This window comes from Oratosquilla oratoria, chromosome 19, assembly GCF_046742065.1.
Source record: "Oratosquilla oratoria isolate Oo_2021 chromosome 19, ASM4674206v1, whole genome shotgun sequence".
NCBI classification, from domain to species: Eukaryota; Metazoa; Arthropoda; class Malacostraca; order Stomatopoda; family Squillidae; genus Oratosquilla; species Oratosquilla oratoria.
The window spans coordinates 22,240,506-22,261,199 of NC_134795.1; the positions used below are offsets into that span (position 1 = coordinate 22,240,506).

Sequence of the window (20,694 nt, forward strand, 5' to 3'; positions counted from 1 at the left end):
TACGCTTGTGGCAGGATCGGAGGAGGGATTGAGAAAGTTGGTGAAAGAATTTGGGAGAGTATGTGATAGAAGAAAGCTAAAGATAAATGTGGGTAAAAGTAAGGTGATGAGATGTACAAGGGGTGAAAGTGGCAGTAGACTGGAAGTGAGCATTAACCTCTTCACTCCGGGGCACATCGCACGTCTGGCAGCATTAGCTGCCCGACGTGCGATGTTGGGTCATAATAATCGCATTATAAAAAAATAAAGTCGGTGCTCAATCGTTCGTTCTCTTTCACCCGTGTATTTTGATAACCATAGAAAATTGATGAAGCCAGTTTAGAGAGAATGGAAATTACATAGGTACGACTACAATAAATATAATCAAGATGCCGACATCGGCATCATTGAGTACCCTTTTGTTCCTCATGCCACCTACATAGGCGTCACCGTATGGAAATGGTTAAGGGAGAGCGACTGGAGGAAGTGGATAGTTTTAGATACTTGGGTGCAAATGTGGCAGGAAAAGGTGGAGGTAGAATGTAGATTGAGAGAAGCGAGTAAATGCCTTGGTGGATTAAAGAGTGTAATGAGGAATAGGCATTTGGGAATGGATGCTAAGAGGAGACTGTATGAAGGAGTGATTGTGCCAACAGCACTGTATGGGGCAGAAACATCGAACATAAGAGAGGAAGAGAGGTGTTTGAGATGAGGTGTCTGAGAAGTATGATGGGGGTTACTAGGCTAGATAGAGTGAGAAATGAGGAGGTGATGAGGAGAACAGGGGTGGAAAGGGAGTTGGGAGATAGGGTTGATGAAAGAGTATTGGGATGGTTTGGACACATGGAAAGAATGAGTGAAGAAAAGAGGTATGGAAGGTATGGAAGGCAGATGTGGAGGGAGTGAACATGAGGGGACATCCTAGAATGAGGTGGATGGATGGGGTGAAGGGGGCTTTGGGGAAGAGGGGAATATCTGTTGAGGAAGGACAGGAGAGGACAGAAGACGGGGTGAATGGAGAATGGTTGTATATGGATGATGTTGTGATGCATGAGGTGGAATGGGCGGGGGGATGGGGGGTGAGGTAGTATGTGTGAGCAAAATTTGACGCAGCCCGAAGGGATTTCTCCCCGTCTTCTCATTTTATGCAATGGCGGGACGGAGAGGGGGGTCACTGATTTAATGAAGTGGCCTTGCTGTGGATGTGCTGTGTCTTGCGACACTGCTTTTGACCCAGGGCAGTGGACAAGGTGCAGGGATGACCTGTCATCCAGGAGGTGCTCAGATAAGAGGGAGGGTGGAGGGGTGTGAAGTGTATTCAGGGATGGAATGGGTGGGAATGATTTTGTGCCTTTCCCTTTTTGGCTACCTCCCTTGTAAGGGGGAAAAAGCCTTGGTATATGTATGTATGTATGTATGTAATTGTAGCTGAGTGGCCCCCTTATTCTGTGAACTGGCCTGATCATATTTTCTCTGGTTATTAACATTCAAAGTGAAAGAGAACAAGTAATACAGCTATAACTTTATATTTAATATTGCTGCCTTGGAGAATTTGACTTGTATTGAAGAGGTTAAAGGAGAAGAAAAATGTTGGAGGAAGTGGATAGCTTTAGATACTTGGGTGCGAATGTGGTGGGAAAGGGAGGAGTGGAGGAGGTAGAATGCAGATTGAAAGAAGCATATAAATGCCTTTGGGGGATTTAAAAGTGTAATGAGAAATAGACATTTGGGAATGGATGCTAAGAGGAGATTGTATGAAGGTGTGATTATGCCGACAGCACTGTATGGGGCAGAAACATGGAATGTAAGAGTGGAAGAGTTTAAATGCATTCGAGATGAAATGCCTGAGAAGTATGGTAGGGGTTACTAGGCTGGATAGAGTGAGGAGTGTGGAAGTGAGTAGCAGAGTAGGGGTGGAAAGGGAATTGGGAGGTAGGGTTGATGAAAAGATATTGGGATTGTTTGGATACATGGAAAGAATGAGTAAAGAAAGATAAGTAAAAGAGATGTGGAAGGCCGAGGTTGAGAGAGTGAACATGAGGGGGCAACTAAGAATGGGATGGGATGGGGTAAAAAGGGCACTAGGAAAGAGGGGAATGTCTGTTGAGGAAAGGAGAAGACAAGATAGGGGTGAGTGGAGAATGGTTAAGATGGATGACACTGATGTATGGAAGGGTGTGGGTGGGGTATGTGTGAATGATATTTTACTGCAATCCAAAGGGATTTCTCCCTGTCTTCTTTTTCTGCATGAGGGGATGTTGAGGGGGTGGGGATGCCGATTAAATGAAGTGGCCTTGCTGTAGATGTGCTGTGTCTTGCTACATTGCTTCTGACCCAGGGCAGTGGGCAAGATGCAGGGATTACCTGTTATCCAGGAGGAACCAAGAAAAGAGGGAAGGAGAGGTGGTGAATGGGAGTGGATTGTGTGGGGATGAAATGGGTGGGAGTGGATTTATGCCTTTGCTTTGGCTACCTCCCTTGTAAAGTGGAAAAAGCTGTTGGTATGGACATATATGTAGTAGTTATAATGTAATGAGGCAAAAGGGCTAAACAAGCTTTGGCTGTTGGTTTCTGCTGTAGAGATGTGTCTTGCAGCATTGCCTCCAACCTGGGTGGTGGGCAGGGGACAGGGATGACTTTTCATCCAAAGGGATCTAAGATAAAAGGATAAATGTATATAGGATGGGTCAAGGATAAGTGCAGGCCTTTGCTGGCCATCTACCATGTATGGGGGAAAGGGTCTTTTGGTATATATATGTATGTACTAGTTATACACCTACTGACTGACTTTTATACCATGTTTACAGACACGGAAATACTTCCAAAAATGGGTGGAGCCGGGCAAATCTATGATAGAGATTTGCAATGTGATTGAAGAAATGAATCGCAAGTTGATCAAAGAGAAAGGTCTTGAGGCAGGTCTGGCCTTCCCCACAGGATGTTCCCTGAACCACTGTGCTGCACATTACACACCCAATGCAGGGGATACTACAGTTCTTTCATATGATGATGTTTGCAAGATTGACTATGGAGTTCATGTCAATGGTGAGGCACTTAATTATTTATCCCATCTGGGATATTGGCTACATGTTATTGTGGGGTTAAAAGCTGCTCGGTAGTATGCAGCTAATACTTTAGGGTCTGTATGGGGTGCCCCTATGGACCAGAGTCACACATCAATTTGTCTGTGATAGAGGAAATCTCTATTCATAGAGAAATGATGCTACTTTATTATACTGCGACTCTCCTTCTATTATGCTGTCTCCCCACTCTTAATACTGGCCTGTACCCCTTCACTGAATATTCATTTACTTTTTTGCCGAACCCTATGGTAGGGGAGAAGAATACTGCCACTGAATGTTCCTGCTTGAGTCGTAAAAGGTGATGAAAAAAAAAAAAAAAGGGACGGGGATAGGACTAGGCATCCTACTCTCTGTAGCCCCAAAGGGGACATTCCTAAAAAAAGCAAAGGCATAAGAGGGTCTGGGAGGAGTTTTCCAACCAGAACCCTAAGGTTTGGGTCTTTTAATGTGCATGGATGTGGTACAGATGAGAGTAAAAGGGAAGAGATAGGCAGTATGTTTGTGAAAAGAAAGATGGATGTGTTCGCATTGAGTGAAACAAGTTGAAAGGGAGGGGCGAGTTTGAGTCTGGGAGTGTAGTTGGGAGGGTGTCAGGGGTGAAGAGAGTATGAGGGAGAAAAGGGGTATCTATACTAGTATGTGAAGAGATAGGTAACTGTATGGTGAAGTGGAAGGAGTATTCTTCAAGGTTAATATGGATGAAGGTGAAACTGGGAAGGGAGATGTGGGTCTTTGTAAATGCATATGGGCCTGGTAGTGAGAAGAGTGGAAAGGAAAAGGAGGCTTTTTGGATAGATTTAAATGAGTGCATAGAGGGTTTAGGGAGAAATGTCAATGCAGAGGTATTGGGAGATCTTAATGCTAGGGTATGAGATAAACCAATAGACTGAGTGGTTGGGAAGTGTGGAGTTCCAGGAAAAAATCGTAGTGGAGAAATAATGGTGGAGATGTGTCTAGAAAGAGAGTTGATAGCAAATACAGTATTTAGGAAGGTCAAACTTGCGTACACATGGGAGTGGAAGGTGGATGGAAAGGTGATAGGGCTTTAATGGACTACATAGTGGTAACCAGGAGAAGAGTAGGAAGAGTTTTGGATGTGCATGTTCTAAGGGGAGAGAGTTGGGGAATATTATTTTTTGGCAGAAGATAAGTTGAGAGTGGAGGATAGATGGAGAAAGAGGAAAAGGACAGAAGGAAGGGATGTAGAGCAAGCTGCTTAAATGAGAAAGAAAAGTACAAAAAGCTGAGAGAAGAGTGGGAAGGAGTGAAGGATAGAGTAAAACTAGGAGTGGAGGAGGAATGGGGATGATTCGAGGAGGGAGTTGCAAGGTGTGCAAAGTTGGTGTGTCGAACAAGGATGGGAGGAAATAGAAGGAAGGATAGTGAGTGGTGGGATGATGAAGCAAAGACGGTTGTGGAAGAGAAGAAATGAGCATTCACAAATTGGTTAAAAAATAGGATGAGGGAATCATGAGAGGTACAAAGAAAAAAGAGAAGTATAGCATAAGATAAACGAGGCAAATAGGAGAGCAGATGTGAAATGGGGTAAGAGTAAACAGAAATTTTTGAAAGTAATAAGAAAATTATTTGGAAGGAAATAAAGAGGAAGGGGAGGAGAATCAAGTACAGAAGAAAATGTAAAAGGTGCAGATAGAGAGATGATGATGGAAGAGACATCAGTAAGAGGAAGATGGGCAGAGTATTTTAGGGAGTTGATAAATGTGAGGGAGGGAAAGGTAGTTGCAGTGGGAAGTGCTAAGAAAATGACAGTGATGAATGAGGAAAATGGAGGAGAAATGGGGAAAGATGAGGTGAAACCAGTAATTAAAGAGGCAGGTAAGGCACCTGGGTTTGATGGGTGTCATGTGGAGTATCTAAAAAAGGGGAGGTACAGTGATGGTGGATTGGTTGGTGAGGTTCTTTAATGTTTGTTTAAGAGAGGGTAGAGTGCAGGAGCACTGGAGGAGTACCTGTATAGTTCCACTTTACAAGGGAAAAGGGGACAAATAGTGAGTTTAATAGTTTTAGAGGGATCGGTTTAAGTGTAGTTGAGAAGGCTTATGGGAGGGTTTTGATTGAGAGGATTAGGAGAACAGCAGAGGGAGTAAATTGGTGAGGAACAATGTGGGTTTAGGACAGGTAGGGATTATGTGGATTAGATAATTGTGGTAAGACAGATATGTGAGAAAGCTTTAGGAAAGTTAAGGATGTTTTTTGGACCTTCATGTATTCCGCCCCTCGGGATTAGAAATGGAGAGAGTGAGTGGTTCGAGGTAAAGGTGGGACTTCGTCAGGGATGCGTTATGTCACCCTGGCTGTTCAACTTATACATGGAGTGTCATATAATGGCCAATCATCGCACATCAGAAACATTAAGAACGGAGTACCACAGGGCTCAGTTCTATCCCCCACATTATTTAATCTATACATGCATGACTTACCCACGCCAGACACCTCAGAAATACAAATCTCTTCCTACGCAGACGACATAACAATCACATGCACACATCGTAACACAGACAAAGCTGCAGAAATAATCCAGCCTTACCTTGACACACTCAACACATGGTTCATCACAAACAGACTCAAAATAGCTCCAACCAAATCTACAGCAACACTTCTCACCAACTGGACAAAAGAACACAAATACATACCTCATCTCTACATCAACAACACTCTAATACCACACACAAACACACCGAAAATTCTTGGTGTAACATACGATACATCCATGTCTTTCAAACAACACCTCACAAACATAAAAAACAAATGCACACCTAGACTTAACGCACTCAAGTCAATCACTGGAACAACATTTGGACAAAACAAAGAAACTAATATAACAATATACAAACAATGCATACGCTCAGTGATGAATTATGCGAGTCCTGCATGGGCTCCTAATCTCAGTGAGACACACCACAACACCCTTCAAATCATACAAAACAAAGCCCTAAAAACAATTACAGGCTGCACAAATACATCACCTACAGACCATTTACACCATGAAACAAAAGTCCTCAAAGTCAAGGACCACTTCGACATGAGAGGCACACAAACACTTGCTGCAGCCACCACAAACACATCACACCCGCTACACTACATAGCAGAACACCCACACACACCAAGAAACATTAAAACTACACCCATAGACCTTTATTACACACAGATACTCTCTTCTCTTCCTCCACAACCACCAAATACCAGCCTCCGGAAACATATTCATAATCATATCACTCACCGCTCCATTAACACACTGAAAGACAACACACTGCTGCATGCCAGACCCCCTGATATCCACCCTTCTGAATCCTCTCTCCCACGTAAGGACAGAGTCCACTTGGCCAGACTGCGATGCGGTCACCACCCAGCACTTCTAAGCTACCAGAAGAGGCTGGACGACCGTGTTGTGAACAGCTGCCCAGGATGTAACACTTCACCCCATACCATACAACACATAATGGAAGACTGCATTATACACAATCATGCACGCAAACAACACAACATACACTCTATAAAGGATTTGTGGGAAAACCCAGTTTCGGCTGTGGCCTTCCTTGGGGAGACGGGACTGCTCGGACAGACAGTCTAGGGAACGACAACAACAACAACAACAACAACTTATACATGGATGGGGTGGTGCGAGAGGTGAATGCAAGGGTAGTGGGTCAGGGATTGGAGATGGTTAAGGAAAATGGAGAAAAGTGGGAGGTGAGCCAGCTGTTGTTTGCGGACGACACTGCGCTTGTGGCAGGATCGGAGGAGGGATTGAGGAAGTTGGTGACAGAGTTTGGGAGAGTGTGTGATAGAAGAAAGCTGAAGATAAATGTGGGTAAAAGTAAGGTGATGAGATGTACAAGGGGTGAAAGTGGCAGTAATGTGGAAGTGAGCATTAAGGGAGAGCAACTGGAGGAAGTGGATAGTTTTAGATATTTGGGTGCAAATGTGGCAGGAAAAGGTGGAGTGAAGGTGGAGGTAGAATGTAGATTGAGAGAAGCGAGTAAATGCCTTGGTGGATTAAAAAGTGTAATGAGGAATAGAAATTTGGGAATGGATGCTAAGAGGAGACTGTATGAAGGAGTGATTGTGCCAACAGCACTGTATGGAGCAGAAACATGGAACATAAGAGAGGAAGAGAGAAGGAACTTGAATGTGTTTGAGATGAAGTGTCTGAGAAGTATGATGGGGTTTACTAGGCTTGATAGAGTGAGAAATGAGGAGGTGAGGAGGAGAACGGGTGGAAAGGGAGCTGGGAGATAGGGTTGATGAAAGAGTATTAGGATGGTTTGGACACATGGAAAGAATGATGAAGAAAGACTAGTAAAGGAGGTATGGAAGGCAGATGTGGAGGGAGTGAACATGAAGGGACGTCCTAGGATGAGATGGATGGATGGGGAGAAGGGGGCTTTGGGGAAGAGGGGAATGTCTGTTGAGGAAGGATGGGAGAGGACAGAAGACAGGGGTGAATGGAGAATGGTTGTATATGGAAAATGTTGTGATGCATGAGGTGGAATGGACGGGGGAATGGGGGGTGAGGTAGTATGTGTGAGCAAAAATTTTGACGCAGCCCGAAGGGATTTCTCCCCATCCTCTCCTTTATATGGGGGGACGGAGAGGGGGGGGTCGCCGATTTAATGAAGCGGCCTCGCTGTGGATGTGCTGTGTCCTGTGACACTGCTTCTGACCCAGGGCAGTGGACAGGGTGTAGGGATGACCCGTCATCTAGGAGGTGCTAAGATGGGAGGGAGGGTGGAGGGGTGTGGAGTGTTTTCGGGGATGGAATGGGTGGGAATGATTTTATGCCTTTCCCTTTTTGGCTACCTCCCTTGTAAGGGGGAAAAAGCCTTGGTATATGTATGTATGTATGTATATATGTATTCCAAAAAGGCATATGACAGGGTAGATAGGAAGGCACTGTGGGAGGTATTGCAGATATATGGGATAGGAGGAAAACTGTTAAGAGCGGTCAAAAGTTTTTACAAGAGTAGTAGAGCCTGTGTTAGAGCTGGAAATTGAGAGTGTTAGTGGTTTGAGGTAAAGGTGGGACTTTGCTAGGGATGTATTATCTTGCTTTGGCTGTTCAATTTATATATGGATGGGGTGGTGCGAGAGGTAAATGCAAAGGTAATGGGCTGGGGATTGGAGATGGTTAAAGAAAAAAACGGAGAAAAATGGGAGATAAGCCAGTTGCTGTTTGCTGATGACACTGCACTTGTAGCAGGATCAGAGGAAGGATTAAGGAACTTAGTGACGGAGTTTAGGAAAGGTGTGTGAAAGAAGTTGAATATAAATATGGGTAAAGATAAGGTGATGAGATGTACAAGGGAAGAGGATGGCAGCAAATTGGAAGTGAGTATTAAAGGGGAGAGACTGGAGGAAATGGATGGTTTTAGGTACTTGGGTGTAAGTATGGTGGGAAAGGGAGGAGTGGAGGTAGAATGTAGACTGAGAGAAGCAGATAAATGCCTTGGGGGATTATAAAGTGTAATGAGAAATTTGGGAATGGATGCTAAGAGGAGATTGTATGAAGGGGTGATTGTGCCAACAGCACTATGGTGCAGAAACATGGAACATAAGAGAGGAAGAGGTTAAATGTGTTTGGGATGAAAAGTCAGAGAAGTATGGTAGGGGTGACTAGGCTGGATCGATTGAGAAACAAGGAGGTGAGGAGCAGAGTGGTGGTGGAAAGGGAGTTGGGATGAGTTGGGATGACCCGTCATCCTGGAGGAGCCAAGATAAGAGGGAGAGAGAGGGTAAATGGGAGTGGGGATGGAACGTGTGGGAGTGGATTTTATGCCTTTGTTTTTGGCTACCTCCCTTGTAATGGGGGAAAAACTGTTGGTATATGTATGTATTTATTATTGGTGGGAACAGGAGTGGATGTGGAGGTAGAATGTAGATTGAGAGGACCAAGTGTATGCCTTGGGGGATTTATAAGTGTAATGAGACATAGACATTTGGGAATGGATGCTAAGAGGAGATTGTATGAAGGGGTGATTGTGCTGATAGCACTAAATGGGAAAAAATATGGAACACAAGAGAAGAAGAAAGAGTTTAAATGTGTTTGAGATAAAATGTCTGAGGATTATGATTGGGGTTACTATGCTGGATAGAGTGAGAAACAAGGAGGAGAGCAAGGGTGGAAAAGGAGTTGGGAGATAGGATTGACAAAAGAGTATGGGAGATAGGATTGACAAAAGAGTATTGGGATGGATTGGTCCCATGGAAAGAATGAGTGAAGAAAGATTAGTAAAAGAAGTATGGAAGGAGTGAATATGAGGGGGCAACCAAGGATGAGATGGATTGATGGGGTGAAAGGGGCATTGGGAAAGAGGGGAATGTCTGTTGAGGAAGGAAGGGAGAACACAGAAGAAAGGGGTTAGTGAAGAATGGTTGTGTATGGATGATGCTTAGAAGGAGTGGGTGGGGGATGGGGGGTTAGGGAGTATGTGAGAATGATATTTTGATGCAGCCCAAAGGGATTTCTCCTCATCCCTTCTGCATGAGGGGACGAAGAAGGGGGTCATCGATTAAATGAAGTGGCTTTGCAGTGGATGTGCTTTGTCTTACTGCATTGCTTCTGACTCAGGACAGTGGGCGAGATGCAGGACCTGTCATCCAGGATGAGTCAAGAAAAGAGGGGGGGAGGGAGGGAGGGGTGGTGAATGGGAGTGGAGTGTGAGGATGAAATGGGTGGGACTTTGGCTACCTCCCTTGTAAGGGGGAAAGAGCCCTTGGTGTATGTATGTATTTAATTTATTAACTTATGGCAGTTCTATCACCCTCACTTTTCTTCTTTTTCCATTCAATCTCCACTCTTAATTTCCCTTCCACCAGATAATATAAAAGATCTGACAATCCATTGTCCAATTACCTAAACAGGTTTATGGCCAGAATTCTTCCATTCATCCTTTCTGGCACCACTATCCACCACTATGGCATATGTATACTTATTATCTTTCTTCTTAACCCCTTCGATACGGTGACGCCTACGTAGGTGTCATGAGGAGCAAGTGGGTACGTGAGGATGCCGATGTCGGCGTCTTGATTATATATATTGTAGTTGTACCTGCGTGACCCCCATACTCTGTAAACTGGCTTCATCATATTTTCTATGGTTATCAAAATTCACAGGTGAAAGAGAACGAGCAATACAGCGGTAACTTTATTTTTTATAATGTGAGTATTATGACGCAACATCGCATGTCTGGCAGCTAATGCTGCCCGCGAAAATTTGGCCCGTATTGAAGGGGTTAAACACTGTATTTGCTATTATCATTTCCCTTTCACTGCACATCTATACCATTACTATAATTCCTTTTTGCCACCTCATACCTCCCTATTACTCCATTTGTTGGCTCATTTCCTACTTCAGTATTAACATTCCCCAACACCACTCTCTAGGCAGCAACACAGTCTCTTCACTGAATGACTTACGAGCTGAACTGGTGGCAATGACTGGTTTCCTGGGGTTTGTGTGTTTCATGCAAAAGAGAGCTGGGGTAGTGGATTGATTTATGCTTATTGCTCATTATGATGTTCCCTGATTTACGCTCCTTATTCTTTAATTTTACTTCCAGGCCGGGTCATTGATTGTGCCTTCACACTGACATTTAATCCAAAGTATGATCGCTTGGTAGAAGCTGTGAAAGCAGCTACCAACACGGGTATTAGGGAAGCTGGTAAGTACTGAATATTTGATTTGACAGGTTTTACAATAAATCATAATTGTTGCATTCTATGCTCTCAGCTTTGTGTATGTTTAGACAGTACATTGTATGGACACTTGTATTTATCCACATGCTATAATGGATGGTTATGCCAGGATGTATCTGGAGCTGAAAGTACCTGTACTGGATGAATGTTTGTCTTTAGGGACCTTGTGATCCCAGTCGAGCTATATGGATACAAGATTTGGACTCTGACCAGGGCTTGGAAGTTTAATTTGAAACTCTTTGGTACAGGATGAAAAGATCACTAGGTACCCTAGATATAATCAAGTTTCAAAATGATGTATGCTCACTTTTTGCTGATATTAGATGGTATACTTCCCCACTGAAAATTAGATTGCAGTCAGGTACCATATATAACCTCTCCTTTGTAAACATACATACAGGGTGTTTGGGATAAATTTGACACTTTTTTGGAAAGGAAAGAAAAATGTCATATCTTGGGAAAAAAATTGATGTATTCTCAAAATTCAAAGTGCATCTCTTGGAGATTCTTTTGCCAAATACAGCTCACACAAAGAAGTCACCCTGAGCCTCCACCACAGCCTCCAGGTGGGACCTGAACCTGTAGCTAGCAGCCTTTACAGTGTCCTTCAAGAGATGCCTGAACACCAGTTTGATCCTGGCAATCAGCTTGTCCTTGGTGTTGCAGGTGGTACGATTGGTGCCTTTTTCAGTTGCACCTCATTCATAATAGTCCATGGGGTTGTAATCAGGCAAATTGGGGGCCAGATGTTTGGGACTGGTGAAGTCGTAGAAGTTCTTAGACACCTGCTTCTGGGTTTTTCTGGAGGTGTGATATGGAACAGAGTCCTGCTGCCACACGTATGGTCTTCCCGCAGCCACCCTCTCCACCCAGTGCTTGACAACAGTGGACAACAAATCAGTATAGCCATCTGAAGTGAGTCTGAGTCCCTCTTCAAAGATGTGGGGCGGCATGACTTGGCCTTCACTGGAAATCCACCCAAAGACCATCACAGTTTTAGGGAACTTGGTTTTCTTGGAGTGCAGGACTTTGCGTGGACAGGCTAGCCACCTGTTGTTCTACATGTTGTGCAACTGTACTTGGCAGAAGTTCTCATCTGAGAAGAACCAGAGCATCCCCGGCTCAACTGGGTGTTTGACCTTGTTGAGGAGTTTCCTGGCTGTAAGGCAGTTCTCTTGGGCCTTGGCAGTGAGTAGTTGGCTCTTGTGCCTTTTGTATGAGGAGCTTTTTTCATAATCGCCACTCCAACACCCATCTCTCTTGCCAAGGTCCACATTGCCTGGATCTTGCCATACCTTTTTTTGCAGCTTCTCAATGAATTTTGTTGTGTAGACAGAGTCAGAACAATTATGATCCTTTCTCTCTTGCCAAGGTCCACATTGCCTGGATCTTGCCATACCTTTTTTTGCAGCTTCTCAATGAATTTTGTTGTGTACACAGAGTCAGAACATGTATGATCCTTCCTGCTAGCCACTGCTTCCACATCTCTGTTGCAATTCTCCAGCTCACAACTCATGGCCTTCACGGTATTCAAGGAGCCCTGAGCTGCAGCTAAGATTTCCAAATTTTTGAATGGGGCACGAATTATCATGATGCAGGTCACTCTCTTCCAAGATTCTGGTGCTTTCCAGTCATCCATGCTCTCCAGCTTTCAAACCCACCAATAGTACACAGAATCAGCTATCCATTGCACTAATCCTTCAAATGGTTCTGAACTGACAAGATAAAAAATGATCAAATTTATCCTAAACACCCTGTATACCAAGGTTTTTTTCCCCCCCTTATAAGGGATGTGGGTGAATGGGAGTGGAGTATGTGGGGATGGAATGGGTGGGAGGGGATTTTATGCCTTTGTATTTTGGTTACCTCCCTTATAAGGGGGAGAAAGCCTTTGGTATATGTATGTACAAGGGAGGTAGTCAAACTCAAAGGCATATCCACTCCCACCTCTTTCATCCTCACATACTCCACTCCCATTCACCACCCCTCCCTCCCTCCCTCCCTCCTTTCTTGGCTCCTCCTGGATGATGAGTCATCCCTGCATCTCATCCACTGCCCTAGGTCAGAAGCAATGCAACAAGACACTGCTTTTCTTTATAAACACCAAGAGAAAATACTTATGAAATGCCTCACTCATATTTTCCTCTGATTATATCCTTAAGAATGACAAAGATGTCATGATAGAATTGAAAAAAAAAAAAATGAGTGAGGTTTTTAACAACTATTTTAACTTGGTATTTATAAAGGAGAGGTTAGATATGGTACTTGACTGCATTACGATTTTTGTGGGGATGAAGGAAGTAGACTAATATCAGCATTAGTAAGGTAGAAGTAGTCAAACGGCTAGGCTTAAAGCTACAAAATCCCTGGGTCCAGACCAATTTTTTTCTGGGAGTGCATAAAGAGTAAATTTGAAATCTACGACCAGTTAATGGAAATATTTAACAAGTTGGTAGACACTGTTTTGTGCCTATTGCATGGGGGCAGGCAAACATTGTTCCTGTTTTCAAAAAGGGTGATAAATGATCTGTATGCAACCACAGGTCAATCAGTTTGACATCAGTTATAGGTAAAATGTTTGAATAAATAATAGTTAATAGAATCAGAGATAACATTTGTGACTCACAGCAGGATAAGGCATGTGTGACTAATCTTCCTCTACCAGAGACTATTAAATAAAGTCAAAGTCCATGGCATAGAAGGAAAAGTGTTAGAATGGATTAGAGCTTGTATCAGTGACAGAAAATGGCGGGTCACCATAAATGGTGTAAAATCCAAATGGGGGAGTGTTTCTATTGGTTTCCCAGAGCTTGGTTTTGTGAACAACACAAAAATAGGATGCCTAATTATGTTAGAAGATGCCAAGATTCTGCAGGAAGATCTTAACAAATTGTGAACATGGTCGGTGAAATGGCAAATTGACTTCAATATTTCAAAGAGCAGCATGTTAAAGATAGGTTTACACAACCCAGAAAGCAGATATAGCTTAGATAACACTATCTTTTAGAGGAAACTGAGTGTGAGAAAGACTTGGGTGTTCTAACAAGTCCTGACCTTAAATACAGGAAATAGTGCATTAGTGCCAGGAATAGAGCTAACAGAGCATTAGGTTTCACTGCTAGGATGGCTACGAATAGAAGTGCAAAGGTAATTATTAAACTCCATCTGGCATTAGACCCAAACTTGACTATGTGGTATAGTTTTGGTTTCCTATAGAATGGGTATCAATTCACTAGAATCAGTACAGAGGAGAATGAGCAAAATATTACATGGGCTCAGAAATTTACCTTGTGAGGAGAGGCTAGGCACCTTAGTTTACACACTCTGGAAAAATGCAGAGTGCGGGGGGATTTTATAGAAGTGTTCGAGTGGATCAAAGGCTGCAAGGGGTGATGCAGATAAGGTCATCATATTAAGACAACAGGGCAGGACTCACAGAAATGGATTTGAATTGGACAAATTTAGGTTTAAGAAGGAAATGGGCAAGAACTGGTTTACTAATAGGGTCGTTGATGAATGGAATAGACTTAATAACCATATAATGAGTGCTGAAACTATTGGTTCTTTTAAGAAACAGAATGTGGATGGGGATGACAGGTAGTAATGGACATGGAACTGCCTAGTGTAGGCCTTATGGTCTTGAAGTCTCCTTCATTCTTATGTTCTTATGACACCAGGCAGGTAATGTACCTTATCACCAGCTGAGGTATTATGGCCATGTGGTTTGTCTCATGGGTAATTACCCTACTGAGAGAGATGTTCCAGAGTGGAGCCATATGATATATGGTTATGTCAACTAGATCTAAACTCTCAGGAGATGGTAGAAATTCATATGGATTCTAGGAACTTCCTGGGGTTGATTCATTGAGATTGAAAAAAAAGATATGTGAATGTGAGTGCACTGCTTGGATTTTACCCACATTTATTGATTGTCTTCATAAGTTTTTGTGGTGGCATGTGTGTAGTTGTACCCCTACAGAGAATGGTGTTTTTGATGTTTGCATTTAGAAATGGTTATAGAAGTATGTTTATGAGACTGCCTTAAAGTGATGTTAGTTTGCTTTCACCATATTTGGTAAAATGTGAATTTGTCTATTCAGGCATTGATGCTCGCCTTTGTGACATTGGTGCTGCCATTCAGGAGACCATGGAGAGCTACGAGGTAGAACTGGATGGTAAGACCTACCAAGTCAAACCAATTCGAAACCTTAATGGACATTCCATAGCTCCATACAGTAAGTTGAATAGTTAAGAAGTTGTGTAATATGTCATTGTTCTTATTCACAGGATGTTTTAAAAAAGACAATTGGGCACCTGCCTACAAAAACCAAAATCTTCCGCATAGAATACCACATGAATGTGACAGGAACACAATTCTGTGCCAGAACCCAAAACACCACACACAAATCACACAACATCTCCAAGCACCACCAACATAATGGAGGGGAGAATATATATATATGTGTGTGTGTATATATATATATATATACATATACACACACATAGATACATACATACATACATATACCAAAGGCTCTTTTCTCCCTTACAAGGGAGGTAGTCAAAAAACAAAGGCATAAAAACCACTCCCACCCACTCCATCCCTATCACACTCCACTCCCCTCCACCCTCCCTCTTATCTTGGTACCTCCTGGATGACAGGTTATCCCTGCATCCTGTCCACTGCCCTGGGTCAGAAGCAGTGTCGCAAGACACAGCATATCCACAGCAAGGCCGCTTCATTAAATCGGTGAGAGACACACACACACACGCGCGCACATACACGCGCGCACACACGCGCACACACACACACACACACACACACACACACACACACACACACACACACACACACACACACACACACACACACACACACACACACCCATCAGCAGACTGTTCAAACATCTATGACCCCCACCTATACTACGTAAAACATCCACACAAAAACACAGACATTAAGATTACTAAAGGGCCCTTTGATATATGTATATAGAAATGTGTAACTCTCACAAAAGAATATTTACCATTTGTAAACCTTTTTACTTTTAGCACTTCATACCTTTGTTTTTTCTCACCAGGGATCCATGCAGGGAAGACTGTTCCAATTGTTAAAGGTGGAGAGATGGAGGTGATGGAGGAAAATGAAGTATATGCAATTGAGACTTTTGGCTCCACTGGCAAGGGTTATGTTCATGATGACATGGAGACCTCGCACTATATGAAGAACTATGATGTTGGTCATGTTCCTCTGAGGTTAGTAGTAGTATTGTTTTTTTTTTTTTTTTTTTTTTTTTTTTTCTCTCTCTCTCTCTCTCTCTTTTTTCCACAGGTGATGTACCTGTGAGGGAAAACTATTGTCCTGTTGCACATTATCAAAACTCATCAACACCCTTACCTTTGTCTGGATGTACAGTCCCAAGGGGCTGACACTCAAAGGCCCAAAATTTCTCTGTTGACTTTAACTGTATTTCCTTTACATTTTCACATAAAAATAGCAACCACATCTCTCATACTACAATATACTTGCTACATGAAGAGACAGCAGTCCATTGTTTCTTCCCATGTTGTAGGGACAAAATAGAATGAGGGGGCAGGGGATTTGTCAGTCTGTATTTTTTGCCTACAAAATGTCAAGGTAGGTCTGGGAATGAGTGAAGAAAAATTAGCTAATAATGTGGAAGGCAGAGGTGGATGGAGTGAACTGAAAGGAAGACCGAATGTAAGGTGAATGGATGGGTGAAAGGGGCTGTGAGCAGGGAGGGGATAGGTGTGAGAGGAAAATGGTTATGTATGGAAGGTAATTTGATGTGGCCTGAAGGGATATTTAATACATACATACATATACCAAGGCTTTTTCCCCCTTACAAGGGGGGTAGCCAAAAAGAAAAAGGCATAAAATCATTCCCACCCATTCCATCCCTGAATACACTCCACACCCCTCCACCCTCCCTCTTATCTTAGCACCTCCTGAATGACGGGTCATCCCTGCACCTTGTCCACTGCCCTGGATCAGAAGCAGTGTCACAAGACACAGGACATCCACAGCAAGGCCGCTTCATTAAATCGGCAACCCCCCCCTCTCCGTCCCCCCATTGCATAAAAGGAGAGGATGGGGAGAAATGCCTTTGGGCTGCGTCAAATTTTGCTCACACATACTACCTCACCCTCATCCACCCGCCCATTCCACCTCATGCAATCACATCATCCATATACAACCATTCTCCATTCACCCCTGTCTTCTGTCCTCTCCCGTCCTTCCTCAACAGACATTCCCCTCTTCCCCAAAGCCCCCTTCACCCCATCCATCCACCTCATCCTAGGACGTCCCCTCATGTTCACTCCTCCACATCTGCCTTCCACACCTCTTTTACTAGTCTTTCTTCACTCATTCTTTCCATGTGTCCAAACCATCCTAATACTCTTTCATCAACCCTATCTCCCAGCTCCTTTTCCACCCTTGTTCTCCTCCTCACCTCCTCATTTCTCACTCTATCTAGCCTAGTAACCCCCATCATACTTCTCAGACACCTCATCTCAAACACATTCAAACTCCTTCTTAATTTTTCGTATGAGGGGAGAGGGAGGGTTGCTGTGTAAATAAAGCGGCTGGCCCTGCTATGGATGTGCTATGTCTTGCTGTGCTGCTTCTGACCTGGGTAGTGGGCTGGAGACAGGGATGACCTCTCATTCATGAGGAGCTAAGAGGAGAGGGAAACAAATAGGTGATGGATGACAGTGGAATGGGTAGGAGTGGGTGTATCCAGTGGCTGGCTACCTCCTTTATATAAGAGAGAAGAGACCCTTGGTACATACACATACCAAAGGCTTTTTCCCCCTTACACAGGGGGTAGCCTAGTACATGGAGTACATAGAGTATGAGAGGGCTCAACCTGAACCTTGATAATTGGGTCTTTGAATGTGTGTGGATGTGGTATGAGTAAGAGCAAAAAGGAAGGAGTAGGTAGAAAGACAGATTTATTAGCTTTGAGTGAAATGAAAGGGAAAGGTGAGTAAGGGAATAGGAGCATGATGAGTGGATGTTAGAAATGGCAAAAGGGCAAGGGAGGGAAGGAATGGCACTGATGTTAAGTGATGAGATGGGTAAGTACATGGTGGAGTGGAAAGAAGTGAAGTTTCATTAGAAAAACGTAAGCAAATCTGAGATTGGGATGGGAAGTATGGGTATTTGTGAGTGCATTTCTGTGTTAGTTAGAAAAGTGGGAAGGAGAGGAAAACATTTTTTATTATTTAGATGTGTGTGTTTAGATGTGGGATGGTTTGGACACATGGAAAGAATAAGTGAAGAAAGATTAGTAAAAGTGTGGAAAGTAGAGGTGGAGGAAGTGAACATGAGGGGGTAACCAAGGATGAGAAGGATGGATGGGGTGAAAGGGGCATTGGGAAAGAAGGGAAATGTCTGTTGAGAAAGGAAGGGAGAAGACAGATAGGGGTGAATGGTGAATGGTTGTATGGATGATGCTGTGATGCATGGAAGGGAGTGGGTGGGGGATAGGGGGTGAGGGAATACGTATGTATAATATTTTGACGTAGCCCAAAGGGATTTCTCCCCATCTTCTCTTTCTGCATGAGGGAGCAGAGATGGGGTTGCTGATTAAATGAAGTGGCCTTGCTGTGGATGTGCTGTGTCCTGCTACATTGCTTCTGACACAGGGCAGTGGGCAAAGTGCAAGGATGACTCATTATTCAGGATGAGCCAAGAAAAGAGGGAGAGAGGGGGTGAATGGGAGTGGAGTATGTGGGGATGAAATGGTGGGAGTGGATTTATGCTTTTGTTTTTGGCTACCTCCCTTGTAAGGGGGAAAAAGCCATTGGTGTATGTATGCATGTTTAGAGAAATGTTTTGGAAAAATTATAAATGTGGTATAGGTGAATCTTATTATTAGAGTAGATGAGCCAATGGATGGAAGAGTTAATAGGTATAGGGTGGAAGGGAGGAATTCTGGCAAAGAGAGTTTGAAATGTGTTTTGAAATGAAATTACGATAGCCCACAGAAAAATCCCTCTGAAGATAAGCAAGATCCATACTATCATGCTTGCATTCAGGGCATCATTCAACATGAACAGTATCAATATAGAATAGGCCCAGTTACAGAAATAAATTGCCCCAGATGCAGCCATCACACAGAGGACATGACATCTCATCATACACTGCCCTTCCATAGCCATACCCTGACAGCAACACAGTATTTCTTCCTCAAGTGACTTATGGGACAGAGGTGGGTTGAAGGAAATTATCAGACAGTGAACCAAGATTAAACTTTTAACTTCTGTATTTGGATGGCATTTGTTCTGTTAATTGGTGTCAGCCACCCTCTCCTTATAAAGTACAAAAATGGGAGGGATGAATGGAAAGAAGACGGGGAGAAACCCTTTCAGGCTGCGTCACTTTATTTCTCACACATACTCCCTCACCCCCCATCCCCCACCCACTCCACCTCATGCATTACAGCATCATCCATACACAACCATATTCCATTCCCCTAGTAAGGGGGAAAAAGCCTTTTGGTATGTATATATTTTTGTTTCTGCTGCCCAGCTGTTATATTTTCAGACCATATACATATTAAAGGAGGACTCTCCAGTTCAAAAGAATAAGCAAAAGTTAATCCATAACATTGGCTTTAATTTGGCAGGTTGGCAAAGTCCAAGCATCTCCTTAACATTGTCAATCAGAACTTTGGCACCCTGGCCTTCTGCAGACGTTGGTTGGATCGACTAGGAGAATCAAAGTACCTGATGGCCTTGAAGGATCTTTGTGATAAGGTATAGATTATATTCTATAGTTTGTCATGCCCTTTTAAACGGTAAAGATTGTCTCTGGTAGATAACTTGTTACCACAGTTGGTATATTTATCGTTTAGCATGAGTTTGTGTTTATAGATATAGTGTTATGAATTTATGACCACAACAGGACCATTAATGAAACCAACTTGTGACTGAGTTTAAATAGCATTTAAGAATTCTCAAATTGTTTACTTTCCTTGACAGGGTATAGTGGATCCTTATCCACCTTTATGTGACATCAAGGGATGCTACACTGCTCAATTTGAGCACACCATTGTCTTACGCCCAACATGCAAGGAAGTAGTCACCCGTGGAGATGACTACTAGTGCTTTGGTACAGCTCAAGTTTTGTGCATACAGTACTTGAAGCAAGAAGTTAGTTTTGCAAGACACTGAATGTGGGGGCCTCTTTGGTAGGTTATGCCAATGTATTCCAGATTAAGTGCTCGCTTTACCTTACTGACTATTGCTTAATAATTGGTAAAACTACAGAGCCATTAATCACCAGATTATATAGGTGAAAAAACTAATAGTTCTAATTAACTTAGGCTGAATTTTAATTATTGTCAAATGCTGGGATTTTCAGTTGTGTAAATTATATAGTGATATGATTATGAAAAATATGATTTAAAGTGATATGTCTCAAGTATTTCTCTTGCTTAATGTGGTAAAATTCTTTGTGTAGACCAAGACTCAAAGAAGGTTACTTATGAACTTCAGTATTCTTCCTGGCAGTACATTATGCATGTGTAAACCTCTATTGTACACACAGTCTTAGCATTTGTTTTGCAGGCCTGATTATGTACACAACTTAATTGTCAAAGCTTGTTCTGTCAATAAAGAATAAAAGCTGAATTGAATCTTTTTAATTTTATATATTTATTTTCTTTAATCTATATACCAAGGGCTTCATTATAGAATATAAAGTTGAGCTTTATCGTTCATTCTCTTTCATTCTGAATATATTAATAACTACAGAAAATGTGATCACAAGCCAGTTCACAGAATATGGGGGTCTTTCAGCTACAACTACAAAATAAATATAATCAAGACGTCAATGCTGTTATCCTTGTCTACCCACTCAAACCACATGATGCCTACATTGGCA

General features: G+C 42.9%; 1 protein-coding gene across 1 annotated transcript in view; it reads left to right on the top strand.

The window, feature by feature from the left end:
* The window catches only part of und (methionyl aminopeptidase und), a 46,430-nt gene extending 25,989 nt beyond the window's left edge, over positions 1–20,441 (top strand). Inside the window, exons 5-10 of the mRNA XM_076202755.1 lie at positions 2,787–3,024; positions 10,643–10,744; positions 14,879–15,013; positions 15,860–16,034; positions 19,436–19,565; positions 19,791–20,441. Of these exons, the coding sequence (XP_076058870.1) occupies positions 2,787–3,024; positions 10,643–10,744; positions 14,879–15,013; positions 15,860–16,034; positions 19,436–19,565; positions 19,791–19,913 (903 nt within the window). The 3' untranslated portion in view covers positions 19,914–20,441. The remainder of the gene's footprint in view (positions 1–2,786; positions 3,025–10,642; positions 10,745–14,878; positions 15,014–15,859; positions 16,035–19,435; positions 19,566–19,790) is intronic.
* The last annotated feature ends 253 nt before the right edge of the window (positions 20,442–20,694 follow it).